We start from the raw sequence: 26,608 nt of genomic DNA, 5'->3' as shown, positions 1-26,608 counted from the left end.
TCTGGGAGATGACAGGATAGCAGAAAACAGACGGAAATTACAGCAAATCTTCATCAGAAATGACTGGGATTTGCGTGTTTCCATAAAAACTAAAAGCTTGGCAAAACATGGAGGCACACTTGCTGGGGTTTTTTTTTTTTTTTTATTTCACCTAGCCAAGCTGAACTCAACAAACACTCCAGCTGGCTTATTTCCTCTGCAGTCATTTCCTGTTTCCTGCTGCACTCCAGAGCTACATCTCAGTCATGAAAAAATTACCATTCTCACGGTCACACCTGGCAATCAAAACTGCACTTTCCTCCATGGCTGATAGATGAAGTGCTGCAAGTGCTGTGTAATTGTGCTGCTCCCCAAGTCCCAGGCACTCAATCTGTGGACTTACTTGTTCGTTTGAACTCAGTCCACCATGTATATTTATAAACTATAAACCTGCATTATAATATATGTGTAAAGTAAAAAGAGAGACAGAAAGACCAAAATAAGGGACACTTTTTGTCACTCCCTACTTGCTCGTCCTTCTCCTGTTGCCCAGAGAGCTCCAGCCCAGCTAGAGGCCTGCTGAGTTCACAGCCTGCTGCCCACCACACTGGGCCCACACACACACACACACACACACACACACACAGTTCTCCTTCGACACACAGAAGCACACAGCCCTGTCTGCTGCCACTGCCGTTGCTATGGTAACCCTTGGGCACGGTGCCGTGCTCAACAAGGCCCGGAGCTGCTGGGGCGCCATGGCAGCGACCTGGCTGGCACACACACATACGCATGCATGCACAAACACACACACACACACACACACACACACACACACACACACACAGTGGGACAGAGAGAGATAGAAGAAGACAAGGAGGGAGAGGAAGCAAATGCACACACACTCACACACGTAAAAAGACTGGCACAGTTTGAGCGAAGGAGAGAGTTCAGTAATGAAGGAAGAGAAAGAGTTAGGGGAAACAGTGGGAGAGAGAAAATGAGGTGCGCGCACACACACACACACACACACACACACACACACACACACACACACACACACACGGCTCACACAACACTCTACCTCCCTTGGGAGACGTGCACTGTAACGTCTAGACGGCTGGTATCAGCCTGGCAGCAACAGTTTCTCTCAACCACAGTGTGTGTGTGTGTGTGTGTGTGTGTGTGTGTGTGTGTGACACAGCATGTAGTAGATATCAGCCTAGTTACAGCCTCCCCTCCTCTACTACAGTCAGTCAGTCTCTCCATGGAAATAAATGAACTAGTTTAGTGCTGCTTAACCCTGAGGAGAGGGGGCCTGTTTGTGTGCGTGCATGTGTGTGTTTGCGTGTGTGTAGGATACTAAGCCCATTAGACAAGTATCTCGGGGTCAGGAAAGAGATGGAGACAGTGAGGCAGAGGGACAGATAGGAAGAGGAAAAGAAGAAAGAGGAAGAGACTGATAAAAGAGGGAGGAGGGGGATGTAATGAGTGTGTCAGAGATGGAAGGAGATGCAGAGAGAGAGAGACACTGACACAGACAGAAAAAGAGACAGAGAGAGAAAGGTGCCAGACATGCTATGGGGACTCAGGGCAACAAGAGAACAAACAATTACAGCTCTCTCTCTTTTCTCCACTCTCCCTCCTCTCGCTTTCTCTTCATCTATCTATCCCCTCTTCTCTCGCTCACACAGCACAAGGGAATCAGACAGCCTGTCTATGCTTCACCACAGAGACTAAATGGGATTAAAAAGCAAAACTCATACATGAGGGCTACTTCTAACTTTTGCACTGGGACATGAAACATTCTGCCATGCTTTACACATACATAATTTTCATTTTGGAACTCAAAAAGCAAGCAGCAAAACTGGAATCCAACTGGAAATTAATTGCCAAAAATACATAAATAAATGAATAATAAGACCCTGGGTGTATGAAACCAGTTTCCCTTTAAGACAACAGAGCTGTCACCTAATGTAATATATGTATGCGTGAAATAAGTTTGAAAATCGATAGTTACATATTTTTTCTAAAACCCAGAAGGACAAGTACTTGCAGAATCCTCAAAGACCCTATTTCAAGTCTGTTTCCAAATTCAAACAAAGTTGGTAGACAGACAGTAGCTACTTGCTCAGTTTGTATGATGTGAAACAAAAGTTAAGTTTTAATACCAGGTATAATTATCTAAATTAATGTTATTTCAATAATTCATACTCAAAATACAAAATATTTTAAGTAGGAAATATGTTCATACTTTTTGGTTGGTGTTGTACAAAATCAGCAAGGAGCTTTGTCACTTTTGGCCACCATCTTTTTTGGATTAGGAAACAGAGTCGTGAACTTGGAAACCGGGTTGAAAAACTGCGAGACTGCATTAGTTTTAGCTAAGTGTACCTAACCCAAAAGCCCTGCAATAAATCCTGCCTTCATAAAAGTTGTAATGTTCGGTGTCTGTTTTAGAGAGATGTTGATGTTAGTCTGGAGGCTTCAGTTTGTGGTGCTGTATAATTGTATTGCATAATACTGAGAGGTGTTTCTAATATTTTGCCCACCCCATTTATATCAATGTGGGTACTAAATATTAGGAAAACCTCTCAGTGTATCACAATGCAGTTCAACAGCACCCCAAACTAACCATACAGTTTTCTAAAACAGTTTAACAACTGAACATCCTTCATGCAGGGAGGATTCATTGCAGGACTGTTGTACTAGACTGCTTTAGTTTTAGCTAGGTGGACGTGATAAACTGGCACTCAAATGTAAAGATAATACATGAAAGACACAAACTAGGATTAGGTGATAGCCACGCTTGTTGCTGACACACTTTATAGCATCAGACTAGTTTTATTCTCTTGTTGTGTCTATCACAAGCATTGGACATTCTTATTCTGCCTCACAGGCATTTGCGTCACAGCTAAATGTTTTCCCCACATTTTCTCTGAACATAGACTAAGTTTGATTATTGCTGCGGTAGGCAATAATGATGAGACCCAATGCTGAGCCCGCAATAAATCCCCACCTTGGCTCCTGAAAAGGACATATCATCTCCATCTGCATGAATATAACATGAACAAAGATACAAAAAGAGCAGGGCTCTGTGATAACATATCATGAATATTACAATATAGTCTAATATTATCAATATTCTAATGCTGTAATATTCATGAACAGCAGTTCAAGCAGAGAGGGGAGCAGTGTTAAAGTATTCATCCAGTCGGTGAGATGGCGGACGCACGGCCGGCTCACCATGTCACTTCACACGCACAAACACACACTCCCCTGCAGTCTCTCAGGTGTGTGTGTGTATACATTATCAGAGCCAGACAGAAAGGATAGCGTCTAGACACCCCAGCCCTCCAACCCCCCTCCCATAAAGCCAGACTGACTACACTCTCTCTGAGTGATTGAACCAGACTGGAGGGTCAGACTAATGTCAGGGTTAAAGTAAGTGTGTGCATGTGTGTGTGTGTGTGTACATGACGTGTGGGATGTTGACCTGGATCAGCCAGTGTTTTTTGTGTGTGTGTGTGAGTGTGTGAGTGTGTGTGTGTGCGTGTGTGTGTGTGGGGGGGGCGCTCAGCCTGCTATAGCATGTAGCTCAAAGCTTGAACAGGGTTAGACCAGAAATGCCTGTACGTCTGTGTGTGTGTGTGTTAGTTGGGTGGATATTTCTTACAAAGTGGTGATTCTACTTAGGGGAAATGTAGAATCCTTTATCACTAATGCAAGAAGTATCTGAAGAGAAACGAATTAGTAGCTGTCCACTTGAGAGCAACTTTGTGCTTGTCTAGTTGCTAGATGATGATGATAATTACAACTATTATTCTAAAGGACATTGGGAAGTCTGTTCCACTATTTCTAAGCATGCTGGTAGCAAATGACTGAAAGACAGAAAGTGAAGGCGATCAGTCTACAATCAACATACAACAACAGCCTGGAACAAGGCAATAACTGATGGAAACACTGTGATGACAGTGAAGGGTACTGGGAGGGGGGGGGGCGGCAGACAGTGTTGTCCGACAGACAGTAATAACCTGGAGCAGATTAAGAGGGTACGAGGGGTGTGTAGTAATGTGCTTTAACCTGGAAGCAGAGCTTTGACAGTGACTGGCAATGACGGGCTTTGTTAGCCTCATCGCTAACATACGCATCATCGTCGTCATCATCATCTTCCTCTTCAACAACAGTCAGAGGAGACAGACACACGGTAGTGAGCTGTTGTGACAGCATTAGGGGGAAGATATTAGCCAATAGGACACACACAAGCACACAAACAACCCAAGGGCAAACTGGCAAATAAAGACCAACAGGCAGACAGATGGATGTAGCTGATATTGATATTATGTTCTACTCAAGTACAGATCACATTTGCAAACTAATAACAGGCTAAATAATCTTTTTTCATTTTTTCTTATTGTCAACATACCATGAAAAGACCAAAACTAACAATGAACAAGTATTGTGTGTGTCTCCAAAGCCTGATATATATCTTCTTCCTCTGTGCCATAGAGCTCCATTGTTGTCCAAAACTATTAAAAACACACCACTGAGCCACACTGTTGCACTGGGTGACATGCTCCTTCATTACCATGAACACACACACACTGTAGTTCATTTTGACTCAATCCCATACCCACCGTCCTGCTGCCCAAATACTTCCTAGAGTGAGTATTATTAAGTGTATATTAATCCGCCGGTGAAAATAGTCCCCAACAAATGCTGTTTGAGTAATGTTTTATAGTATATAGAATATCACCAATGAAATCCTTTAATCTAATATTTAGATAATACTGCTAAAAATGAATAAAATTACTGCAAGTTCCCATATTGAATATATAGAAAACAAAACCCAAAGACCCAATAAAAAAAAAAGTCAACATTAATGGAGATTGCACATGCACACATAGCACATGCATGTGCACACCATCTCACCCTGCTGACTCTATCAGCCAAAGGCAACTCAGCCAGCCATCCAGACACATGGATCTTTGTGATGTAGCACATAGCTGCCAGAGTGGCACAGAGGGAAAGAGTCAGAGAGAAAAACAGAAGGATAAAGAGAATACAGCTCAGGTTGAAGAAACACACAGAGATTGGACACAGAGAGGAGACAGGAACAAAGATAAGAGCAGGAAAGGACAGATGAGGGGAAAGTCAGCAGAGGAAGAGATAGAGGTGCGGGGAGAATGTGGTAAAGGCAGACAGATGTTAAAGGCAGACAAACAACAAAGCGTGGCGTCTTGTGTCTCATCGCTGAGACTGAACAACAAAAACAGCGGAGCGCCGGAAAAAAGAACAAAATAGAAGAGATGAGAGAGGGGAGGAGGAGGAAGAAACGACTGGGCTTTTGTCTGTCTGTCTCTCTGCCTGCATGATTCCTGGCACATGTTCATTTGATAGGCAAAAGAACACCCACCACCCAACCACCACCACACACCTCACCCCCGCAGGAGAGGAGACTCTAAAGGGGTTTTCAACATCAGTAGGGGTAACAGACACCTCCCAAACGTAGGCTGCATGCTGCATATGTGCTGCAAACTCTTTGTGGCTGTTGCAATCAGCCAAACAGAGACAGCAGGGGATACTGTGGGTGGGACACAGGAAGCTCTGGGAGACATGGGACACATCCAAACTGGAGCTGCTTGGTCTGTTGGGGTTATGCAGACATACCGGCCTCATACTGAATATGTCTGTTTCACCCACCTCCAGTATGATAGCGTGTTTTTTGAGAGTCTAACTCTTAAGAAACTCTTTGCTTGAACACTATATGACCAAAAGTATGTGGACATCTGATCCTTATCCCCATAGGTGAATATTGAACATCTCATTTCACAAACATGGACATTAATGTGCAGCTATGACAGCCGCCACTCTTCTGGTTTCAGGCTTTCCACCAGATGTTGGAATGTGGCTGCAGGGATTTGCTCCCATTCAGCCTCATGAGCATTAGTGAGGTCCAACACTGATGCTGATCGGGGTTCCCGTTCAAAGAAAAGCAGCAAGACTTCACATTTGAGAAGCACATTTTTGGCATTTGTGCTTGAAAACTGATTTAAAGATAAAAGGGAGCAAATATTGAGCATGTACAACGACATGCGTCAACGTGATAAATGTTAAACCGAAGACGTGTTCGGTAATGGTAGTTTTATGGTTGTTGGGTCAGACAGATGTGTCCACATACTTTTGGCCATCTAGTGTATGTTTGATTGGATGGATTTGTTGGATTTACTTGAGCTTTAAGAATTTTGCCTCATAGTTTAATGTTTCAAAGGTTCTCACACACACACATTCATGAATCAATTAGTCAATCAACAGGAAATGAATCAACAATTTTGATAAGCTATAACTATAAGTTATCTATCAAGCCAATACTCAGTAATATTAGCTTCTCAATGGGAGGATTTGCTGCTTTACTCTGTTTTATATAATTGTAAATTGAATACTTCTGGGTTTTGAACTGTGGGGCTGATAAAGCAAACAAAATGAGGATGTCACCTTGAGCTCTGGGAAATTGTAACATGCATTTTTCACTACTTTTTGACATTTTAAAAGACTGAACTATTAATTAAAAACACTCAAAAGTTTAATAGATAATGGAGATATTAGCAACAGTAATTCATCTCACAACTCGCCGAGAACCAAATTCTGAGGTAAACTAAAAACCTTCACATGGACAAAAACACACGATGAGGAAACAGAGAGCTCGGTGTCTTCAAAAAAACAACAAAAGACAAATGGCTTCCTCTCGTGTGTAATTACACCCCATCAGTTTGTAATAACTAAGTTTAATCTGTTCTGCTTTTTTTCCATCTCTGCCCACAAATCATAACTGGTTTCCATTTTGCAAAAAGATGGCTCCTCAACAGCAGCATATGCTTGCGTGGCGTTTTATTCTGCTATGACTCACCATCATACTCACCGTCTCTCCTAGATGGACTGTCTCTCTATTTTAGTCCGTGTTTCTCCTCTTTCTCTCTCATTATGTCTGTCTCTTCTACTCTTTTTGTCACACTCCTCTCACTCTCCTTCAGTCTCTATTTATCCATCTGTTTCTATCTCATTTTTAATCCATCTATCCTTTTTCTTTCATCATCTATAACTCTCCTCCTCTTCTGTCTCTTACAGCCTCCTCTCTGTATCCCACCTCTTCTCTTTCACTTCACTATATATATTTTTGTCATCATTTCTGCCTCCCTCTCTCTTATCACACCTCCTTTCTGTCTCCTACCTCCCTCCCACTTTTTCCTCCTCTCCAACTCCCTCCGACTCTCAGATGAAGGGGTGTAAACATGTCTTCCACATGCGGTCTCATTGTGCCTAGCCAACAGAGCAAAACAACCACGCTTAAGTTGCTCAATAGGCTTCACCAGATGACTAGCGCCCCCCACCCCCCCACCTCGGGTTGAGATGCTTAACAACCATGAAGCAATGCCTGGCAGGCAGGATTAGGCAGGAGAGACAGAGACAGAGACAGAAAAGAGAGAAATGAAGAGACAGAAACCAAAAGGAAAGAAAGACAGTGAAAGTGAGACAGGGATAAAGAGAAGCAAGAGACTGAGAGGGAAGCGACATCAGTGCAGGGGGGGGTGGGGGTGGGGGGTGGGTGGGGGTGGGAGTTGTGTGAGTATATGAGGAGAAAAATGCAAGATAAAGGGAAGTACGTGTGGGGAAAAAAAAGAAAAACTCCTATCAAAAAACTTTTTTTTTTCCCCTCGCTGGAACACTTGGCCGTGACCGCAGGCTGAACTTCGGTGCGGTGCTGAGCAACAGCTGCTGACAACAGAGGAAACTACGAAAAAAAGAAAAGAAGCTGCAGAAGAAGAAGAAGCAGGCAGGCGAGGTGTGTGTGTGTGTGTGTGTGTGTGTGGGGGCAGGATAGAGCCATTCTCTAAGTAATGGTGATGGTGTTTTGGAGATGGCCAGGATGTCTTAGGCTTGCTGAGGGAGGGACGGAGGTATAAATAGACCCGGGGTGGCGGGGGGTGGATGGGGGATTGAAGGGGTTCAAACACAGGGGAGGACAGTTAAGTGTGGAGAGCAGCAAGCGTCTTACCAAAAAGAAGTAAAACTCAAGTCCGCTGGGCAAAAGACCAACAGATGCTGCAGTAATACAGTATCTCCGTACCTCTGCAACTGACTGCTTCCCTCAACTGGCATTGAAGCAGTAAGATCGCAAATTTAAAAAGGGTTGGTTCGCCCAAATTACAAAAAAAAAAAAAAAAACACATTCTCTTACTAACCTGTAGTGCAGGCGTCAGCCATTAGGTTCAACCATGGGTCAGTTTTTTTTCAGCATTGTTCAATGGGGGGCCAGCATAGTTTTACAGGCATGGTGGAGATGCAGCCCTATATGTTATGAAAAGTTTTTTCTTAGAGTATTTTATTTTTGAGATTTTTATTTCCTTTAAGAATAAAACAGATTTTGCCATTAGTGAGTGTCAATAGAGTTACTGTAAAAAACACCTCACTGATTCAATAAAATGTTTAACTCCAACCCTAGGCAAACTAAACCAACGTTGTCTGCATGGCTTTTAGTACTTTGGGTGAAAGCTGACCCTTTAATGTGCTGGGATTCTTTTTGTTGTGTTTTTATTTAAAAAAAATATATATATAACTGTGGCTCTGCTGAAGAGAGAATCGGTTGATCCAGCTGAGGTCAGGTAGATGATATTAATTGATTAATTAATTAAGCGTTTCTCTTATGTGTTTTATGAAATCTTCATGAAAAATTCACTTTCTAGAGTCAACACAAGAGCAGCAGAACAACACGGACTTGATATGTCCTTCCTTCTCCTCCTTTTTTCCTCTCTTGCCATAGCTTTCTTGCCTTCTCTTTCCCACCCACACCGCCCTCTTCCTTCCTTTTCTCCTCTCTCTGTCTCTCTGTAGAAGAACCACTTGGGGAGTTCAGCTCACGGCGAATATTGCAGAATGAAAAGAAGCTCCTGACTCGACGAGGTAAAACTCTTTTGGGCGACACAAAGACAGAGTGTAACCAGAGATATCAACAACTTAGCAACACCCACGCACAGACACACACATTTATATCTTTTCAGTACAAAAATTGGTATTTTTAAAATCTGAATTAGACAGTACTGTATTGAGGCTGATTCACTGCCATTCAACACTGCATGGAGCTGCAGTCTGACTCTCTGTGTGTGCTTCTGCAGACACAAAACAGCTGAGAGGGCATGTCTGTCTCTGTTTAGGGCTGACACACACACACACACACACACACACACACACACACGCTCTGTGCTCCAGCACCTAAACATTCAGCCAGACTAGTAGACATTCAATGCAGCAACAGTCACATATTAACTGCAATTTGGCTCTTGAAATGGGACTACTGAACAGTCCCACCCGCCTACTCACACACATATACGGAAGCAATTCATCATGGGAAGCAAGTTTCTTATGAGGAACCATAAACTCTTCCCATTAAGATTGCTGTCTCATGAAAACATAATTGCTGTAAATGAGCAGCCCAGGGTGCTGCATAACTGGCTGGGGACTACATGTTTATGGAAAGAATCATTATTCCGATCGCAAATGCAGAGAATTTTTGACAATTTAAGACATTACAGGGTGTAACTTTTAAGGATTTGTAATTTATAGTTAAAGTATCTCTCACATGATGGCAAGAACACGGACGATTCTTGGTGGGGCCCTTTTATGAGGCCTAACCTGGTGCAGACCTTGGTGTAGGTGATCCGCTGGGTTAATCTGGCCGACAGATGGGGCAGGCTATGGCTAAGCAGGGGCCGTGTATTGTGATAGTGCTGGGACGGCACTGGGCTGGGCCAAGCCGGATGCTGTGACTATGACCTATATTAATAATTCACACACAGGATCTCCATGCCGCACAGAGCAGGAGCCCTAATCATCATTAGCAACGCTAGCCAGGAGCCACGTTAGCTTCCAGCACAATGCCAAGCATAAAGAGACGGAAGATAGATAGAAAGTATGCCATCCCTGTCGTCCTCTCTATTTTCCATGTGTCTAAATTAAAACTAAAAATACCTCCTTAATATAATGAGACATGCTGTGTGTGTGGTCAGTGTGCAAACTTAAAAAAGTAGTAAAGTTTAACACAAATGGCCACTTAAAATCTGAGTCAAATGCATTCAGCTAGCCTACATGATACATTTGTCTCTTCAGCTTTCTCTAACTCTATATTAATCTGTTATTTCCATGACAACCAGTCTCTGCAACTACATATTTACACATCATTTAAAGTTTAATTTGAGCAATCTTGAATATTGGAGAATAATGCTCAACAACGTCGATTCTGAGAGTTGAAATGCTTTGATATCCATAGGTGAGATGTGGAAGCTGATGGAGAGACCGAATTCACCAGTATAGACTTTATACTCCAGCATAATAAACTAGTCAACATCTTGTGATCATGTCTGTAGAGATCTGCATGATACAAAACAGGCCCCTAGATTTGATCAAATCACATTAAAGGATAGGGCTGGCATTATTTTATTCCCTAACCCTACCCTGTCTGTGGCACTCAGGTCCAAGCTCATCAAACTAAAGACGTAAATCTTTAAAACCAGTCACAAATATATAGTGTCATCATTTTTTTTTAAGCCTCGGTAATTTCTAAAACAGCAGGGCAGTGTAGTTTTTAACAAATGTTGGGGACTATTTTCAACTGCAAATAACACACATTTGGTGCTCTAGTGAGTATTTGGGGCAGCAGGATGGTGTGTGTGGGATTGAATCAAAATGAACTACAGTGTGTGTGTTCATGGTAATGAAGGAACATGTCACCCAGTGCAACAGTGTGGCTCACTGATGTGTTTTTAGAAGAAGATATATCTTTGGATACACACACAATATGTGTTAGTAGATACATTTCATTGTTGGTTTTGCTTTTCATGGTATGTTGACAATAAGAAAAATATAGATCATCACCAGCATTATACTTCAATCAAGAATACTTGCTGTTTCATGGGCAGACAACTTAACAAAAACCATGTTGGAAGATGCTCTTTCCTTGACAAAAACAAAAATGCCTATGTCTGCAGCGTTGACCATGCAGACAAGAACACCAATTCATTTAGATAATGACTCTTAATAACTTAGTTAGCAAGACAATGCCAAACAAACAAGCATCAGGGACTTCCAATGAGTCTGCATGAAGAAATGGGAGGAGGAGAAGAGGAGAGGAAGAGACGGAGAAGAGATAATGGGGAGAGTAGAAGAGAGGTGAGGAGAAGAAATGAAAGGAGAGGAGAAATGCTGTGTTGTGGCTGGGGGTTGGGAGTCAAAGAGGCAGGCCAGACCAGGCCAGACAGCCTCTATCTCCCTCTGACCCCCTGTCTGAGTCTGTGTGTGTGTGTGTGTGTGTGTGTGTGTGTGTGTGTGTGTGTGCGCTCGCGCAAGCGAGTGTCCCCTCTCCCCAGCCAGACAATAGAGCAGGCCCTGTGCCTGATTGGGGTCAGCTGGTGGCTGCCGGGGGGTGAGGAGGAGGAAGAGGGGGAGAAGTGGGGGTGTTAGGTATCAGACACCGCTGTCTGACTTGTGTGTCTGAATGGGAAGGGAGAGGGACCAAAAATCAGACAGCCGTCTGAATCACTACAGAAGAGTGAGGAGCAGTGAGGGAGGAGAGGAGGACAAGGAGAAGGATTTGGGCAACCAGAGGCTTCTTTTTCTGACTCCCACACACATACTCTACTACTTGACTCCAAGCTGGGAGGTTAAACTGGGTTAAAATGTAAAAAAAACTAATAAAATACCCCACAGACATCACTTGCTCACTACAGAATGTTCAGTTACAGGAATCTACGGCTGAGTGAGGTTTGGCAGAGTGCTGTCTTCCCTATGGATATATCAACTACCATCTGGGTTACATCCATTACCTACTCCCAACATATATGTACTGAAGGAGAGCCACATTTAATCCTACTGGTGCATGGGTATAATATGTGACTACAGAGAACAATCCAGGGTTGTTATGTTTTTTATTTAAAACAAAAGCTACTACTTCTCTTACTATTTTTATCTCTATCTCTATCTCCTTCTCGCTTTCTCTGCCTCTGGTGTAATCCTTGTAATTTCCTGTGATAAGGTCAGATCCAGAGCAAGGCCCAGCTGGCACAGTCTGTAGATTTACCCCCCTTTGACAGTGGAGTGGTGGGGTGACGAGGGGGTACAGTACAGTGCAGTGAAACTGAGATGGCACAGGATAGGAGTGTTTGTGTAGCTTGGTTATGCAAAAAAAAAAAAAAAAAAAAAAGAAAGACAGTTTAGACAGTTAACACTGGGTTTAGATAACACACTTCATGACAAATGCACTGGTTAAGAAAAAGTTGAAAACTGTTGACTTGAAAGTTTTTGTATTAAAAAAATGCAGCAAAATAGTGGATTAACACCCTGACACCAACCAGCATAGAATTAATAGTCCACATGGGTGCATACAGGATTCTTATCTTAAAGCCTTATTTTCATTTTTTGCAGCTCTGACTCCAATCAAACTGACGTGTTTTTTTGCAGTGAGAGGCGTCTTGGTGGTGCTAGGCAACACGCAATCGCTTGTCAATCACTACACATAACAGCAGTTATATTCAGGCAATTAAAAACAGCAACAAGAACTACTTATCGTCACAGGAGGAGCTCGTTCACTATGATCAGTGTCTTCTTGCAGCAGGGTAACAACTTTTGGGTGTATGAGAACATAATATCTAGGGGAATTTTAAACTTATCTGCTGCTTTTAAAAAATCTGAAACCAAAAACCAAATGAGCACCATCTGCTGGGAAAAGCACATCAGATTTCCCTCAAAACAAGGACACTTATAATCAGACTCAGCATAATTCTGACGACTGTTGTGTCCAACAGCCTAGTTAAAGCAGTACAACTGATTTGCTACCTGGAATTATCATGTACCTATTATCCAGACTGTGTCTAGTTATGGCTTAGCCATATTACTTTAGAAACCAGACAGTAAGACGCATCAAACAAGGAATTCAGATTCAGATTTCCCTTTGCCAAATCGCACTTTGCCACGAATGATACAGCTACTATTTTGACAGTTATGTTTCTGCCATGCAGGAGATTTGGGTGTGTTATGCTAGTAGCGGCTAATGTAGCCTGGAGCCGCTAGCCTCAAGCAGATATGAGGAGCGGGCTACAGAGGTCTGGTAAGCTGATTTCTTTCGAACTCCAGATGTGTGACATCAATTGAGTGACACTCCTTGATGACATTATTCAGACTTCACACAGCTCCCTCTGGAGCCACATAAGGCTTTATAGACCTTTTTCACATCCTATATGTAATAGTACTTCCCAAGACCTACAAACAGACTTTGATATGTAAAATTGGTGGAGTTCCCCTTTAAATGATTGCAGGTGCCTATGCATGATGCTTTGACAGAAAAAAAAAAGAGTTTTAATTTTGTCACTTCATATCTTACAGTTACTTCCATAACTTAATAAACGAATCATTCAACAAAGTGTGAGTTGCTTTTGATACATAGGAGCGTTTTGTGATGTGTTTGTTCCTAACAATGATGCAGAAAGCAGCCGTTTACCTGCTTTCTGCATCATTTCCTTCAAGTGCATTTATCATCATCACAGGTGATGGGTTAAATAATGCGTCAACAACTTAAGTAGTATACTGAAAACTAATCACAATGTCACATAGCTCTCAGCTTATTTATTTCTCAGTGTTAAGTATACAACTCTTGTAGCTCCAAGCTAAAACATCAGATGACCTGTCAAAGTCTTTTCCAAAGAATTTGAATGTCAGAGAGTCATGCAAAAGATTTCCTTTGTATATGGCATGAAAATGGTTGACCACGTATATTTTTCTTGCAGTAAAAATGCTACCTTGGCACTAAAGTCCCCCCACTGATGTGATCTTGTAGAGCGCTCTAAACCGCCCCCACACCAGTGAAACCCCTTTGGAAACTTTACCACGTAAGCCTCTTCAAAATCCAAGGAAAATCCTGCAAACCACTTGAAGAGACATGTCATTATTCCACTGTCTGGGTGTTCCTGCACACATAAACAAACGGATTACCCAAAATCTGACAAACAGCGGGTGGCACAGCATTTCTGCTTGATTTTTTTTTTTTCCTGTTTTGTTTCCTACGATGAGAAACAGCATTTGTAATTTCAAAGCAATAATCGCTGCTTTGTCTCATGTAAGGAAAGAGACGAGACATGCAGTGAGACTGGGTTCACAAAAGGGTAATAAACATGCCATTTCATTTGTCTGAATGCTGGGAAAAACAAATCAGCTACAAGGCAAAAAAAAAGCATAGTGTGCTTGCATACGGTCTGCTAATATGTGTGTATGGACTGCAGCGCCTTGATTGACTGTAATATGTCCCGTCCATGTCCATAGACCTGGAGTCATGAGACACGCAGCAGACAGCGGGGCTGATTCATTCACCGGAACTCGTTAGCATCTCAGACAGTCGAACTGTGTGTAAATAGATGTTGACCGAGACAGCAGACTACTAACCACCCCCCACCACCACCATCACACACATACACACTTGACGGATGGCCTGTCTTCAAACACACTAGGACTACAAATCTGCCCTGGTCCCAAGGGCATTTCGGGAACTAGGGGAGGAGGTCTGGAGCGTGTGTGCGTGGGGTTGGGGGTGCAGAATCTAGACACAAAGGGAGTCCCAGCAGCCAGTGACGAGGTTGTGAATGCTGCTGGGGCTGGAACACTGAGCAGTGAAAGTGCTGCCGGGACAAGTGGAAGGACGAAAGGATTGACCTTTTCACTGCTTTGGACTTTGGAAGTCACTGTCTGAACTTGACCTGCTCAGCTGAAGTGAGTCGAGCTGCTCCGGGCTGCATTTTCCACAGTGTTTGTAGCCTCAAGGGTTGTCAGTTTGATTCTAAAAACACAGGGTTGCGTGGCCGCAAGATAAGAACGTTGGGGGGAAAAAACACTGAATGGTGGTCAAGCTGATTTAAGACAAAAAACTGTCAAAGAGAAGAAAACATACCAAAAAAGCCATAACAAATCCTAGCCCTGCTGTGCTAACATGACATAATATATAGTTAAACATCCTGGACACTAGTGCGAGGCTCAGTAACACGGAGACAAAGACACGTTCAGCCAAAACAAACAAGGGAAGTCACACATCAACCACACAGCTTCTATCCACACTGCTGTTCTGCACGACAAAAAAATATTCATTTTAAAAAGGTGCCCTGTGGAGTTTTCTTGTAAACAAACAAATGTTATGTTTACATTCACTGCTACTCAGCAAAACGCACTGTGTATCCTACAAGTCTAACAAACATGATGAATATATACGAACAAAATACAACGTGACGGGCACGCATAAACAACAAAAATATAAAAGAGACTGAAGCTCTCTCACATTCTTCTTAAAAAAGGCTTTAAAAAGTCTAGCAAAAAGTTTAATTGACTAATTAACAATCACTTCATACAAATTGACAAGTGTGTTGGAAAAGAAAACTCTTACTGAAAAAAAAAAACATCTTTACTGTCCATCACTTAATAAAGTAAGTACAAGTGAAAATTTTGGTTTTGTTTTTTTTCTTTTGCATTAAAGAAAGTGAAACTATCTTTCTCTTCCGGACTTCTTTCATCTGTTTAAAGAAAACTGAGATTTAACCTCTTCAACCTCATTGACCTACCAGTCGTTAAATCAGTACATGTTGTTTAGCCAGACTTTGTTCAAACCCGCAGGACTTTGTTAGAAATTCTGGTGGAGATCACAAAGTTTCCAAACAGACCAAATTGAATTTTGGGTGAAATGTGCATTAAAATGATGCACAAGACGTTTCTATTTGATGAAATGGTGCAGCCATAAAAATATGCAGTCTTGGATTAAATATTTCACTATACAGTTGCAACGATTAGTTGATTTATCAGTCAGTCTGTCAATAGAAAATTAATTGACAAACATTTTGATAATCAATTCACCATTAAAGTAATGTTTTAAGGAAAGCTTGTCATTGTAGCTTCAATAGAAACCCAGAACAAGCTGATACGGAATATACTGAATATGTGCTTCTGTCAGACAGAATAAAATGACCTTAAAGCTTAAGGTAAAACATAAAGGGAACATTAGATTTTAAGGGGCTAAAACATCCACAGCTATAGACTTAATGGATAGTTAAGAGAAATATTTCAGCATACTGAGTTGTAGTAGTAGTCTGCTCTATTGATGTAATTGAGAAAAAAAACGATATTCTCTCCAAATGATTTTACAATATGGATATTTTTGCAGTGTGCTAAAGTTACCTGGGCCAGCAGAGTGCATCTGCAGGTCAGCTCCATGGTGTAAAACCAGGGTCTGGGGACCCCTCTGACTTACATTAAACAAGGAGCTCTTTCTTAACCCCTGTAAGTTGAGCCCCACTGTTCACTGCTATAACCCCTCAGCTCAGGAGAGGTGGCAGACTAAATAAGGCTCCACCAAGAGACACTAACCAAGTGTAGAAATTCCCTGTGAAATTAATTACAGGAGCAGTGATCGCAAAAGAAATCTGTCTGGGAGGGAAAAAGATCCCCCCCCCCCCCCCTTTTTTTTAAATGCTGTTGTTTGGTTGTCTTTGCCACTCCCCTCCCCAAGGTCTAAGAATCTCTATTCAAACTAGGAGTTTGAAGTATTTTTTTTTCCAGGGCTCATTACTAAAATTCATTAATAATAAAACTAAATAAAAACCAAACTAATTCCAAATCAACAACACCTCCACAAACAAACCAAACAAAAAATGGGCAAAAAAACAAACCCCAAACAAACAACAAAGAGCTTAGTGAGAGATTGGATTGGCTGTCTGGCGGGAGACTGCAGGGTAAATATTGGCTGAGCCTGAGAGTGCCTGTCTGTGTGTGTGTGTGTGTGTGTGTGTGTGTGTGTGTGTGTGTGTGCATACATCTAGGTGTGAATGTGTGCGCATGTGCCTATGTGTACATCTTTGTGTATGTGTCTGAGGGAGAGTCAACAAGTAGCCGTGTGTGTGTGTGTGTGTGTGTGTGTGTGTGTGTGTGTGTGTGTGTGTGTGTGTGTTTGGCCTGAGGTAGTTGACAGATGACCCTGCTGCCACCTACACACTAACACCACTCATACACAGGATTACAGATCAGGCCGTTTACATCCGTCTGGCTGGCTGGCCCCTGCTGCAGGCTAACTGTTACATACACAGAGACACAGACAGCCACTCAAGTCTCTGACACATGGACCCAAGCCTTTCCCAAGAGGCAAGAGCACGTATACTGCTACACTGCTATGTGGGCATCTGAAGGACCAGGAGGATGAAAAAGATACTATATTATATTCTATACAAGGGTTTTCTAGTCCTTTCTCTGGGGAGACACATTTAAAAACATTTTTTCTTCATCGTAATGGCTGGGCATGATTTGAAATTTGTTGATACTAGCGCTGATGTGGCACCTGAGTTTTGGCCCCAATACCAAGACGATACTTTTTTCGGATCCCGTAGTATAAAGAAATATAAATGTATATAAGAACCCTTTATTTCATTTAGCAAAAGATGCTAAAAAAGAATTATTTAACAGGATTATGAATCCAACCAGACTTTAAATGCAAATTTTCTGTACTGTACAGTTTTGGTTACTATGGACACATTTGGGTCTTACCAAAAATGTACTGAGGTTCGATACTCATCCCTATTCATTTTTTCCCTCTTGGATAACATTCAAAAAAGCCAAAAATGAAGGGGCTTGCCGCAGAACAAAAAAAGGCTTCTTTTTTTCTTCAATTGCTTGCGTTTGACTAGAACCTTACTGAATTATGCCGCTGTGCGGTGGACTTCTTGCAGGCAAAAAAGGCATTTTTAAGTTACTACCCTACACTAAAAAAAAAGTTCCCAAGTAATTTAAATGAGTTTTGAATCCTAAAATCATAGTTTTCCAGGTAATCTTCCTGCTTGCCGATGCACTTTCACTTTGTTCAATCATCTGGAATCCATATTACAAAACTGCACCGCTATCAAGAGGACATATCTTGATTGAAAAAAAGAAAGGGTATTTGCATTACGTACACGTGAAATGATCTCACGCAGTTGGCATATAGTATTTCCCCCCTTGTTTGAGAAAGACAGGACTGATAGGAGTATGAGTCAATGCTAGATTAAATGACTTAAGAGTGGAAAATGTTTGCAGAGGACCTGCCTATGGTGTCACCCTGCAGGGACTATACCTTCACACAGAAATCTAACTTCCTATAAAATTAGATTTGTATGGGTAATAGCTCTTATCACTGGGGGTTAAAAAAGTCAAGTATCAATTATTTTCTGTGACTGCTAACTGTAGGTTAAAGCTAAAGAATACGCACACGAATAGTAATTCTTTATGAAGCTGTGGTGCTTGACCTCAGGACAATATCTCAGTACTTTATAATACCACGCCTAAAATACGAGATAACTGCACTACACAGTGAATCCAAGCCCAGCAACAGCTAGAGACTAACACTTGTTAAAAGGTATCTGCCTTTCAAATTCTACACGTGAATCCCAGTGTGTAGGCAGAAGTTCGATTCCTGGCCGTGACACACTGTGCGCTGTGATCCCTCTCTGTTCATAGTCCCTTTCAATTTTCCTCCTTGTCTGAATAAAGAGGAAACACACCAGTGAGACCGCCCGCTTTAAAAAAAAAAAGAAGAAGAAGAAGAAAAAAAAAAGGCAGACCGTAGCTCTTTTCTTCAGCCAGAGAAATCATCAAAGCATGAGCTACATTATTCAGCCTTGCCGAGTCTGCATGACAACACAGCCGACAAACAAGAGCTCTTTTCAAACCAGACGGCCACTACAGTAGGACACAGCTATTTCAAAGCACTTGTGAATGGAGCTCCCTCCAACTAGTGAGACATTCAGATGACAAGAAACGCACTGAAAATACCAAGCCAGCATTTATTTAGTACCAAACACAGATGCATGCGTAATCTTAAATACACTGTGCAGTTTATTTTGTAGTTAAACACCCTGCAAGTCTCAATCAACACAATTATTTGACTTTTATTGCAGCTCCGCTTGTCTGCTCAGTTTAGAAGTCTGAGGCAGTTCTACTGGATTATCTAATTAGGCTCCCTCTGCTGTATCAGTGTGTCTGTGGATGTACCAGTTCATGCCTGATTATGTGTGTTTTTCCTGGCTAGCAATACGATGATGCCACAGAAAACCAATGGTGGAACACCAGTCCGTCTGCCAGACAAACGCACGCACACACATACACACACTTCTTGGTTACAATGTGGCGTCAGTGCAACCACGCTCTGCTGCCAAATCTGAATCTAATATCCTGCGTTCACCTCACATTGCCCAAGCCTGGCCTCGGCCCCAATGAAAATTACACATCACTGTAACTCTGTCCGTCAGTCTGTAGCTGGTCTGTGTGTCTGCATGTCTGTCTGTCAATATGTCTGCCTGTCTAGCTTCGGAAGTGTCTGTCTGCATCTCTGTTTATATCTCTGTCGGTACTTGTCTGGCTGCCTGGTTATGAATCTACCCGCCTGTCTGCATGTCTGCTATGTGCCCGTCTCCTGTTTATTTGGCTTTGTCTGTCTGTCTGTCTGTCTGTCTGCAGATTTGTCAGACTGAATACATACACTGTCTGGCTGTCCTCTGCATTTCTACCTGTCTGTCTGTCTGCCTGCCTGCATGTGTCTGCTCCTCTGTGTGTCTGTCTCTGCTTCAGTCATACAGAGGAACATCTGCAGTGGATCTAGCAGGCAGCAGCATTAGGGCAGAGCTGATAATGATAGTTTCTCTCTGGGCTGCTCAGAAGGCAGACAGACATAACATACCATTCCAGCGTTTCCTGTCTATGCTGACAGGCGAACTATTTAACCCTCTGTGGTGATCCCTCAGAGCATATGCACAGCGCCGAAGGCCTATAAAGCTAAATCTCCAAGTATTAATATAAAACCAACCTCTATGGCACAAAACGTCTAGAAAAAGTACAGCGGGAAACTTAAGTGAGAAGAAATAGTTTAGGAAAACTCACAATAGAAGAGTTCTTGTTAAAAAAAAAAAAAAAAAAACTACAGTAAACCTGGTTAAATTTCAAAAGCTAAACTATAAGTCTGTACAATGCTAATGCTATCCGAATGTGACAGATTTTTCACTGTAAGCTAACTGTTGAGTACTACAGTTTGTCCATGTAATGGTAATGGCTACTGTAAGAGCTCCGACACAGCATAAAGTGTGATATAACCACTATAAACTCATTACTGTGTGCTACAGACAAACTTTCAGTCAAATAAAAGACAACAAACGAGATTATACATACCAGTAAGTACTTTAAGGCCACCATAAAGTTTATATTATTCCGCGCAAAAATAATGTAAGCCCCTATATAAGTACAGGAATACTTTAAAGAATATCCGCGCAGGAGGACGCGGCCGATAGCGTGTTAACAGCAGAAATGGTTGACTGTCTTGGATGAATACTTAGTCTGATTTGTTGTCCCTCTGTTGCTACACTGGAGAGTGCACATAAAACGGATTAGCCACTAAAGTCTATTGGTAGGTTTTTAAGGTCAGGAGAAACGCAAGTAATGTTACTCACATATCTCCATTCCCTGTGGCTGGGAAGCGGTGCAGTTGCAGGAGCAGGTGACATTGGAGTTGCCGGGGCCGCCAGGGGCCGTTAGGTTTTGCATGGGGCTGGGCAGACCGGGACACCGCTCCGGGGAGAGAGCCGCCGCCACCGTCGGGGCCCCACGACGGGAAAACAACAAAAAACTTCCAGGCAGCGGCAGCTGAGTCCGCCGCTACGAGTAACTCCCGACAGTTTCGCACTTAATTTCCACAGTTTTTCTCACGCCATATTTGTCTCGGAGTGGCTCGGACAGTCAATTAGTATGATATTTGGGTACGAGCCACTGCCCGTGGCTAACGCATTGTGTAGTTTTTTCCGTTCCTTCCTTCGCCGCTGAGAGCAGCTGTCCTTCCTCTACTAGAGCAGAGCAGAGCAGAGTAGACACAGCGGGCTCAAGCCCCGCCCACAAACTGACAGACTGCCGCTCCGGCCAATCAGAGGGCTTCAGAGGAGGGACAGACAGGGGAAAGAGAGGTGCTGCTTTCAGGAGCAGACAGAAATACCACCATTCTGACTTCAACCAGCCAAAAACATAATACAATGTCATATACTCTAACACCTCAGTGTAAAATACAAACTGGGAAAGCTTTCTGAGTAGCAAATGATCTGACTCAACCACATTGTGTGCTGATAATATGAAAAAACAGGTTATAAATTGCACATGCAAATTTGAAATCCAAAATAGCAAACACTTCGGCTTGTAATAAGTACTTTTATGTTTACACCAAAAACAGACATAGTTCATATTATATCGGTGAATTTTGTTTATTTTATTTTATCTTTTTCTTGCAAGTGGCTTAAGTGACAAAGCCAAAAAACACGTTTAAGGTCTCAACAAGTCACTGTCTTTAAATTAGTAAAAGACTATTTTGTTTATGCAGGGTCCCCTGTTTCATTCATGGTTGGTGTGGTGCTGTCTGGTGTCAGTAGTTAATATTCATGAAGGCTTGCATATATTAGCTACAGAATGCATTAATTGGCTATCGTGCTGCCTGACTATTCATAAATATTCCAATTTATATAGCTGAGTGCTGCACCTGTTTGGCAGACTACTATCTTAATAGTTAAGTCTGAAGTATCTGCTTTGAGCACCAAAAATACTAAAATGAATACTCAAAACACCATAGTTTATTTATATATACCTGATTTATTACTTGATTTCTAAGTTAAACAGTTCACCAAAATAAAGATAGTGTTATTGCAAGGTCCACGTTATTATTTCTCACCCAAAATACCTGAATGTGGATTGACATACATATTCACAACTCGGATGTAGAGCTGTACAAGGAGGCTTTGAAGGCAGCAACGGAGATGGGATGGGACAGGGGTTATATGTTGTGTGTGTGTGTGTGTGTGTGTGTGTGTGTGTGTGTGTCTGGGTTGCAAGGTGGGGGGGGTGGCTGACCTGACTCAGAAAGCTAGCAGACGGCCGGGTCGTGGTTGACAATGGATGTGGGAGAGCAGAGCAGGGGAGAAGAGGAGGCAGAGAGAGAGAGGGGGGAGGCAGGGCCGGGACTGGTCGGCCTGGTGTGTTGGGAGGGTGGGGAGAGCGCTTCGAGTTTCACTCCCTTGTTACGGCGGGCCGCAGCCAATGGAGACGGCTCTTTGAAGGGGCTAACCTTGAGGTGACCCCCCGCGCCAGTCTTGTGGTTCAGGGGCACATGTGCAGCAGAGAAGCATTTCCCCCACCTCCCATTCCACCCCCACACATCCCCTTTGAATCTCACCAACAGTGCAACCCTCCCACTCAACACACACTCGCACACACACGCGCACACACACACACACACTCTAGCTCAGGACAGTCTGCAGTCTATAAATAAACTAGGCTGTTAAAATCTGAAAGACTCTCTGAATGCCACTCTAGACCAGCAGGTTCCCAAACTGTGGTCTAGGCACCATCAGAGGTCATTGAAGAACTTTCAGGTGGCCCTCCAACAAAGCAGGTATAGTTTGATTTTTCCAGGACAAAGAGAGGATAATACAGGAATGACTCTTCTGATCAGAGGCCTACTCTCTTGCAGCTCACTTCTGCAGCAAATCATAAAATCTATAATCAATAAATCTTATCATACTGTATATAGGCTTTGACTGAAAACTGTTTGGGAAATTCCTGCTCTGGGGGGGGGGGGTTACCATTTCAATTCTAAAAACACCAGTAACCAAAGGCAATAAAACAGAGGTCCACTCTGTGAAGAAAAATGAGTAAACGGGAAAAGCAAAGACCTCCAACAGATGTTGTGCATTAAGTGCCGCATCACTAGCCAAGTTCTATATCCAATCATGCAAAAATATTTTCCTTGACGGCTTCCAATGAATTCCACACTCCTCCATGAGCGAACTGACACTTTTGGAAGGGGAGAAAAAATAGACGCGTGACCCTGACGCAATTTACAAACGCCTGGCAGCTGTCATAATTTTATTGAAGCAACAAATTGAGGCGCTACTGTCTTCTTGTCAGCTAAAGCAGCGATATTAATCGAGACACTGAGGAGAGTTCTTTTCTGCCTTGATGTGAGGTCATTCTCCTGTCCTCACACACACACACACACACACACACACACACACACACACACAGACACACGCGCACGCACAAATATAAAAACACACCCCAGACAAGCTCTCATATGCAGACACACTCCGACACACATCGATTCTCGCTCCTGCAACCCACCTCTATCTACGCACAAACACACCGCCACCAAACAACAGTCAGACACACACGCGCGCAGTCTGTCTGGAGCGTCAATTTAGTCCCCCGGGGAGCACGCAGGGTGACACCACTAACAGGCCAGACCAGACTAGACAGCCAGCAGACAGATAAATACTAGGCACGGCTGAATACCAAATGCACTCTAGTCTACCAGCTCCCCTACCATCCCCCCTGACTGCAGTCTGCACGCACACACACACACACACACACACACCGCACACATAGCCTCTCTGTGTCTCTCTCGGGAAACGTCTGTCTCATCGTGTATTTGAGGAATACTAACTTTAGGTTGATAGGTTTATCACGCTCGGCACGCGTGCATGTGTCTATTTTAGTAACTTTGCATGGGGCTTTCCTGCTTACTCAGGGGTTTCATGCTTATTCAGGAGTTCACTGTTACAGTTGCTGTTGTTTTGTGACTGTTTTGTGACTATATATATATATATATATATATATATATATATATATATATATATATATATATATATATATATATATTTTTTTTTTTATATTAAATGCAGGCAGGAAAAGAAATACCACCACCATGTGTCTGGACACAACCAACACTACTGATGGCATTATCACTCCAGCTTCATTTAAAGCCATGGGAAGCCTGTTGTGCATGTGTGTGTGTGCATGTGTGTTTAGATGTAGTATATTTGAAGATAAAGTTTAAGAGGAGGTTTCCTGCCTGTATTTTCACCACATGCAGACTGAAAAAGTTTAAAAAAACAGTTTCACTCAAGTATTCTCTTATCAGCCACAGATGCTTGAAAGTTTAGTTGAGATGTTTGTGATGAGACCGTGAATGCATCATGGGTGTCATCAGGCTGATACTGAAAAAAAAGCAGCACAGTAAAGGCTCGGTCCATCCGGCCCTCTCTAAAAAAACCATGATATCCAGAGCAACTTCTCCATCTGAGCTTGCACGGTGCTGAAAGAGACACTACTTCATAGCGCCATCTTGTGGCTCATCTAGGAAAAGGTTTTATGCATCATCCCAAACATGGACTGGAAAAATTGTTCCACTTCTCTGGTGTCTGCCTCAGTTCTCCTCGTGTCTCTTTTCAGTCGCTCCGCTACTTCTGAAACCAAAGCTGTCTCCTGGGCACGGGTTTATGGTTTGAATCAATTACGCCTCGTCTTCATCAGAAACCACAAGGGAACATGGAGGGACACAAGGAAAATGAAAGAGTCCCTTCCTACAGCTTATTTTATAGAGCTGTGCTCTGTTCTTGCACAGAGACTGCAAGGCTGAGAGAGTATTCATTCATTCACGCTGAGCACAAATTTGATGTCAATCATAATGTGCAGTTTGAAAAGGAAAGCACAGACGAAAATGCTAAACATAGCAGTTTTCTTGTGCGGAAAGCAGCCTTTACACTAAATGGCCAAAAGTATGTGAACAACTATGTCCCCATACTTTTGTATTCTTTTGGTCTGGGGCTGGTCTTCATGGTTCGGGCTTAGCCCCTTAAATCCAGTACAGGAAATCTTAATGCTACAGCCTACAATCATATTTTAGACAATACTTTGCCTCTAACTCTGTAGCAGCAGTTTGGGGAAAGGCCCTTTCCTGTTTTAAAGGGGAACTCCACTGATTTTATGCATGAAGGTCAGTGTACTCGTCACGAGGAGTCCTACTCAGCCTGTGAAAACAGTGGAAGAACTCAACTGGCCTGCACAGAGCCCTGACTTCAACCCAGTCCAACAACTTTGGGATGAACTGGAACAACAACCGCAAGGCTGGGCCTGGTCACCCCACATCAGTGCTACCCCTCACTAATGCTCTTGTGGCTGAGCGGGAGCAAATTAGAAAAGAGCGTAGTTAAAAGCACATCACATGTAGGTGCAAGGCTTTTGGAAATCAGCATCGATGACACTGCACAGAGACTCCAAACTAAATTATTTGTGCATGCAGACAATATTTAATCCATTCCTCATGCTGTCTGCCTGTTATTCATAGTCTGCTTGGTTACTATTTGTTTAATACAACCAAATTGGCTGATGGGGAAGCTTTTTTAAAAAAGTGAAGTGGGTGAAACATTTCACAGTGTAGGAAAGAGAATATCCAAAAAACGAATTTGTTGTGTATCGTGGGCTGACGGTAAACTTCCATTGTTCATGGCAGCCATTGAGATATTCCATTGAATGGGAGCAAATCCCTGCAGCCAGGCCTTCCCAGAGGAATAAGATGCTCAAAAATCACATATGGCTGTAAAATCTTGGGTGTCCACATACTTTTGGCCTTATAGTTGTACCAAGGTTTAAGACAACGGGAGATAAGATTAGCACAAACTGACAGAATACAAATGTTTCATGAACACCAAGCCCAAGACATAACCTGCGACACTGTAAATCTACACAATGCACATAAAGCCAGCGTATAAACTCAGTTTCTATCCTGCATCACTAATGCCTGTTTGTCCAAAAAATTCCTCCTGTGGGTGCAGCCTCTATCATGGGACTTGTGTGATGAAAGTACTTGCACATGACGATGATCCATTTTGACTCTGACATAACATTTTCAGTCAGACTAATAACTTGAAACACCCCGTGACTTCTGTGTGGAGTCAGTATTACTGAATGCCATTCCAAATGTCAGAACAAAAGATGGATATGACTCAGCTTTAATACCATGGCTGAATGGGATTCATGAATTAACCGCAATGCATCTCACCAGCTGACAAAGCTGGAGAGCGAGAGAGAGAGGGGGGGGAAGAGAGAGAGAGAGAGAGCAAGTGTAAGAGTGTGTTTGCTTAGGCATCGACTGGAGCTCGGCGTCTTCAGCGGAGCGCTAAGTAACAGAAAGGCCACTCCAGACAGTCAGATTGCAGAGTAGAGAGTTGCATTCAATAAAAGCGTCTGGCATGCCACATCATATTTGCTGCTTCCTCCCCTTGTCTGGCTACAGTGCCGTGTCATATCCTGTCCGCACAGGTGCACCAGCTGTCTGGTTTCCCACCCCTGTCATTTATATACACACACATATATATATATATATATATATATATATATATATATATACACACACACACACACCTCGCTTCCACCCTTGTCATTTCAAAAACCACCCCTCCCTACCTCTCCTACTGCCGCAGGCACCACTGCAATGACACCACAGCGCTCACTGAAAAGTTGTGTGTGTGTCGGAGACAGACAGAGTGAAAAAGAGAAAGGAGGATGACAGACAGACCGACAGACAGTGTGTGTGTGTGTGTGTCTAACTTTGGGTTTGAATGAGAGAAAGACAGATTGAATATGACAGATCACGAAAGAGATAGACAGAGCCCGAGGTGGAGGATACTTGACTGAGTGAATGAATAAATAGAGACAAGAGGAG

At 42.7% G+C, this 26,608-nt stretch overlaps 1 protein-coding gene across 4 annotated transcripts in view; it reads right to left on the bottom strand.

The window, feature by feature from the left end:
* Positions 1-26,608, bottom strand: part of LOC122880990 (low-density lipoprotein receptor class A domain-containing protein 4-like) — a 228,570-nt gene that overhangs the window by 19,701 nt on the left and 182,261 nt on the right. Inside the window, exon 1 of one of the 4 annotated variants that reach the window (XM_044206591.1) lies at positions 20,520-20,934. The exons of the other annotated variants lie outside the window; for them this stretch is intronic. Coding sequence (XP_044062526.1) covers positions 20,520-20,613 — 94 coding nt within the window. The 5' untranslated portion in view covers positions 20,614-20,934. Of the gene's footprint in view, positions 1-20,519; positions 20,935-26,608 lie in introns of those variants that run through there. 4 annotated transcript variants of the gene reach the window in all.

Source organism: Siniperca chuatsi, linkage group LG9, assembly GCF_020085105.1.
Source record: "Siniperca chuatsi isolate FFG_IHB_CAS linkage group LG9, ASM2008510v1, whole genome shotgun sequence".
Taxonomy (NCBI): domain Eukaryota; kingdom Metazoa; phylum Chordata; class Actinopteri; order Centrarchiformes; family Sinipercidae; genus Siniperca; species Siniperca chuatsi.
The sequence above is the reverse complement of the archived record's forward strand: the minus strand, read 5'-3'. Positions and strand labels throughout refer to the sequence as shown.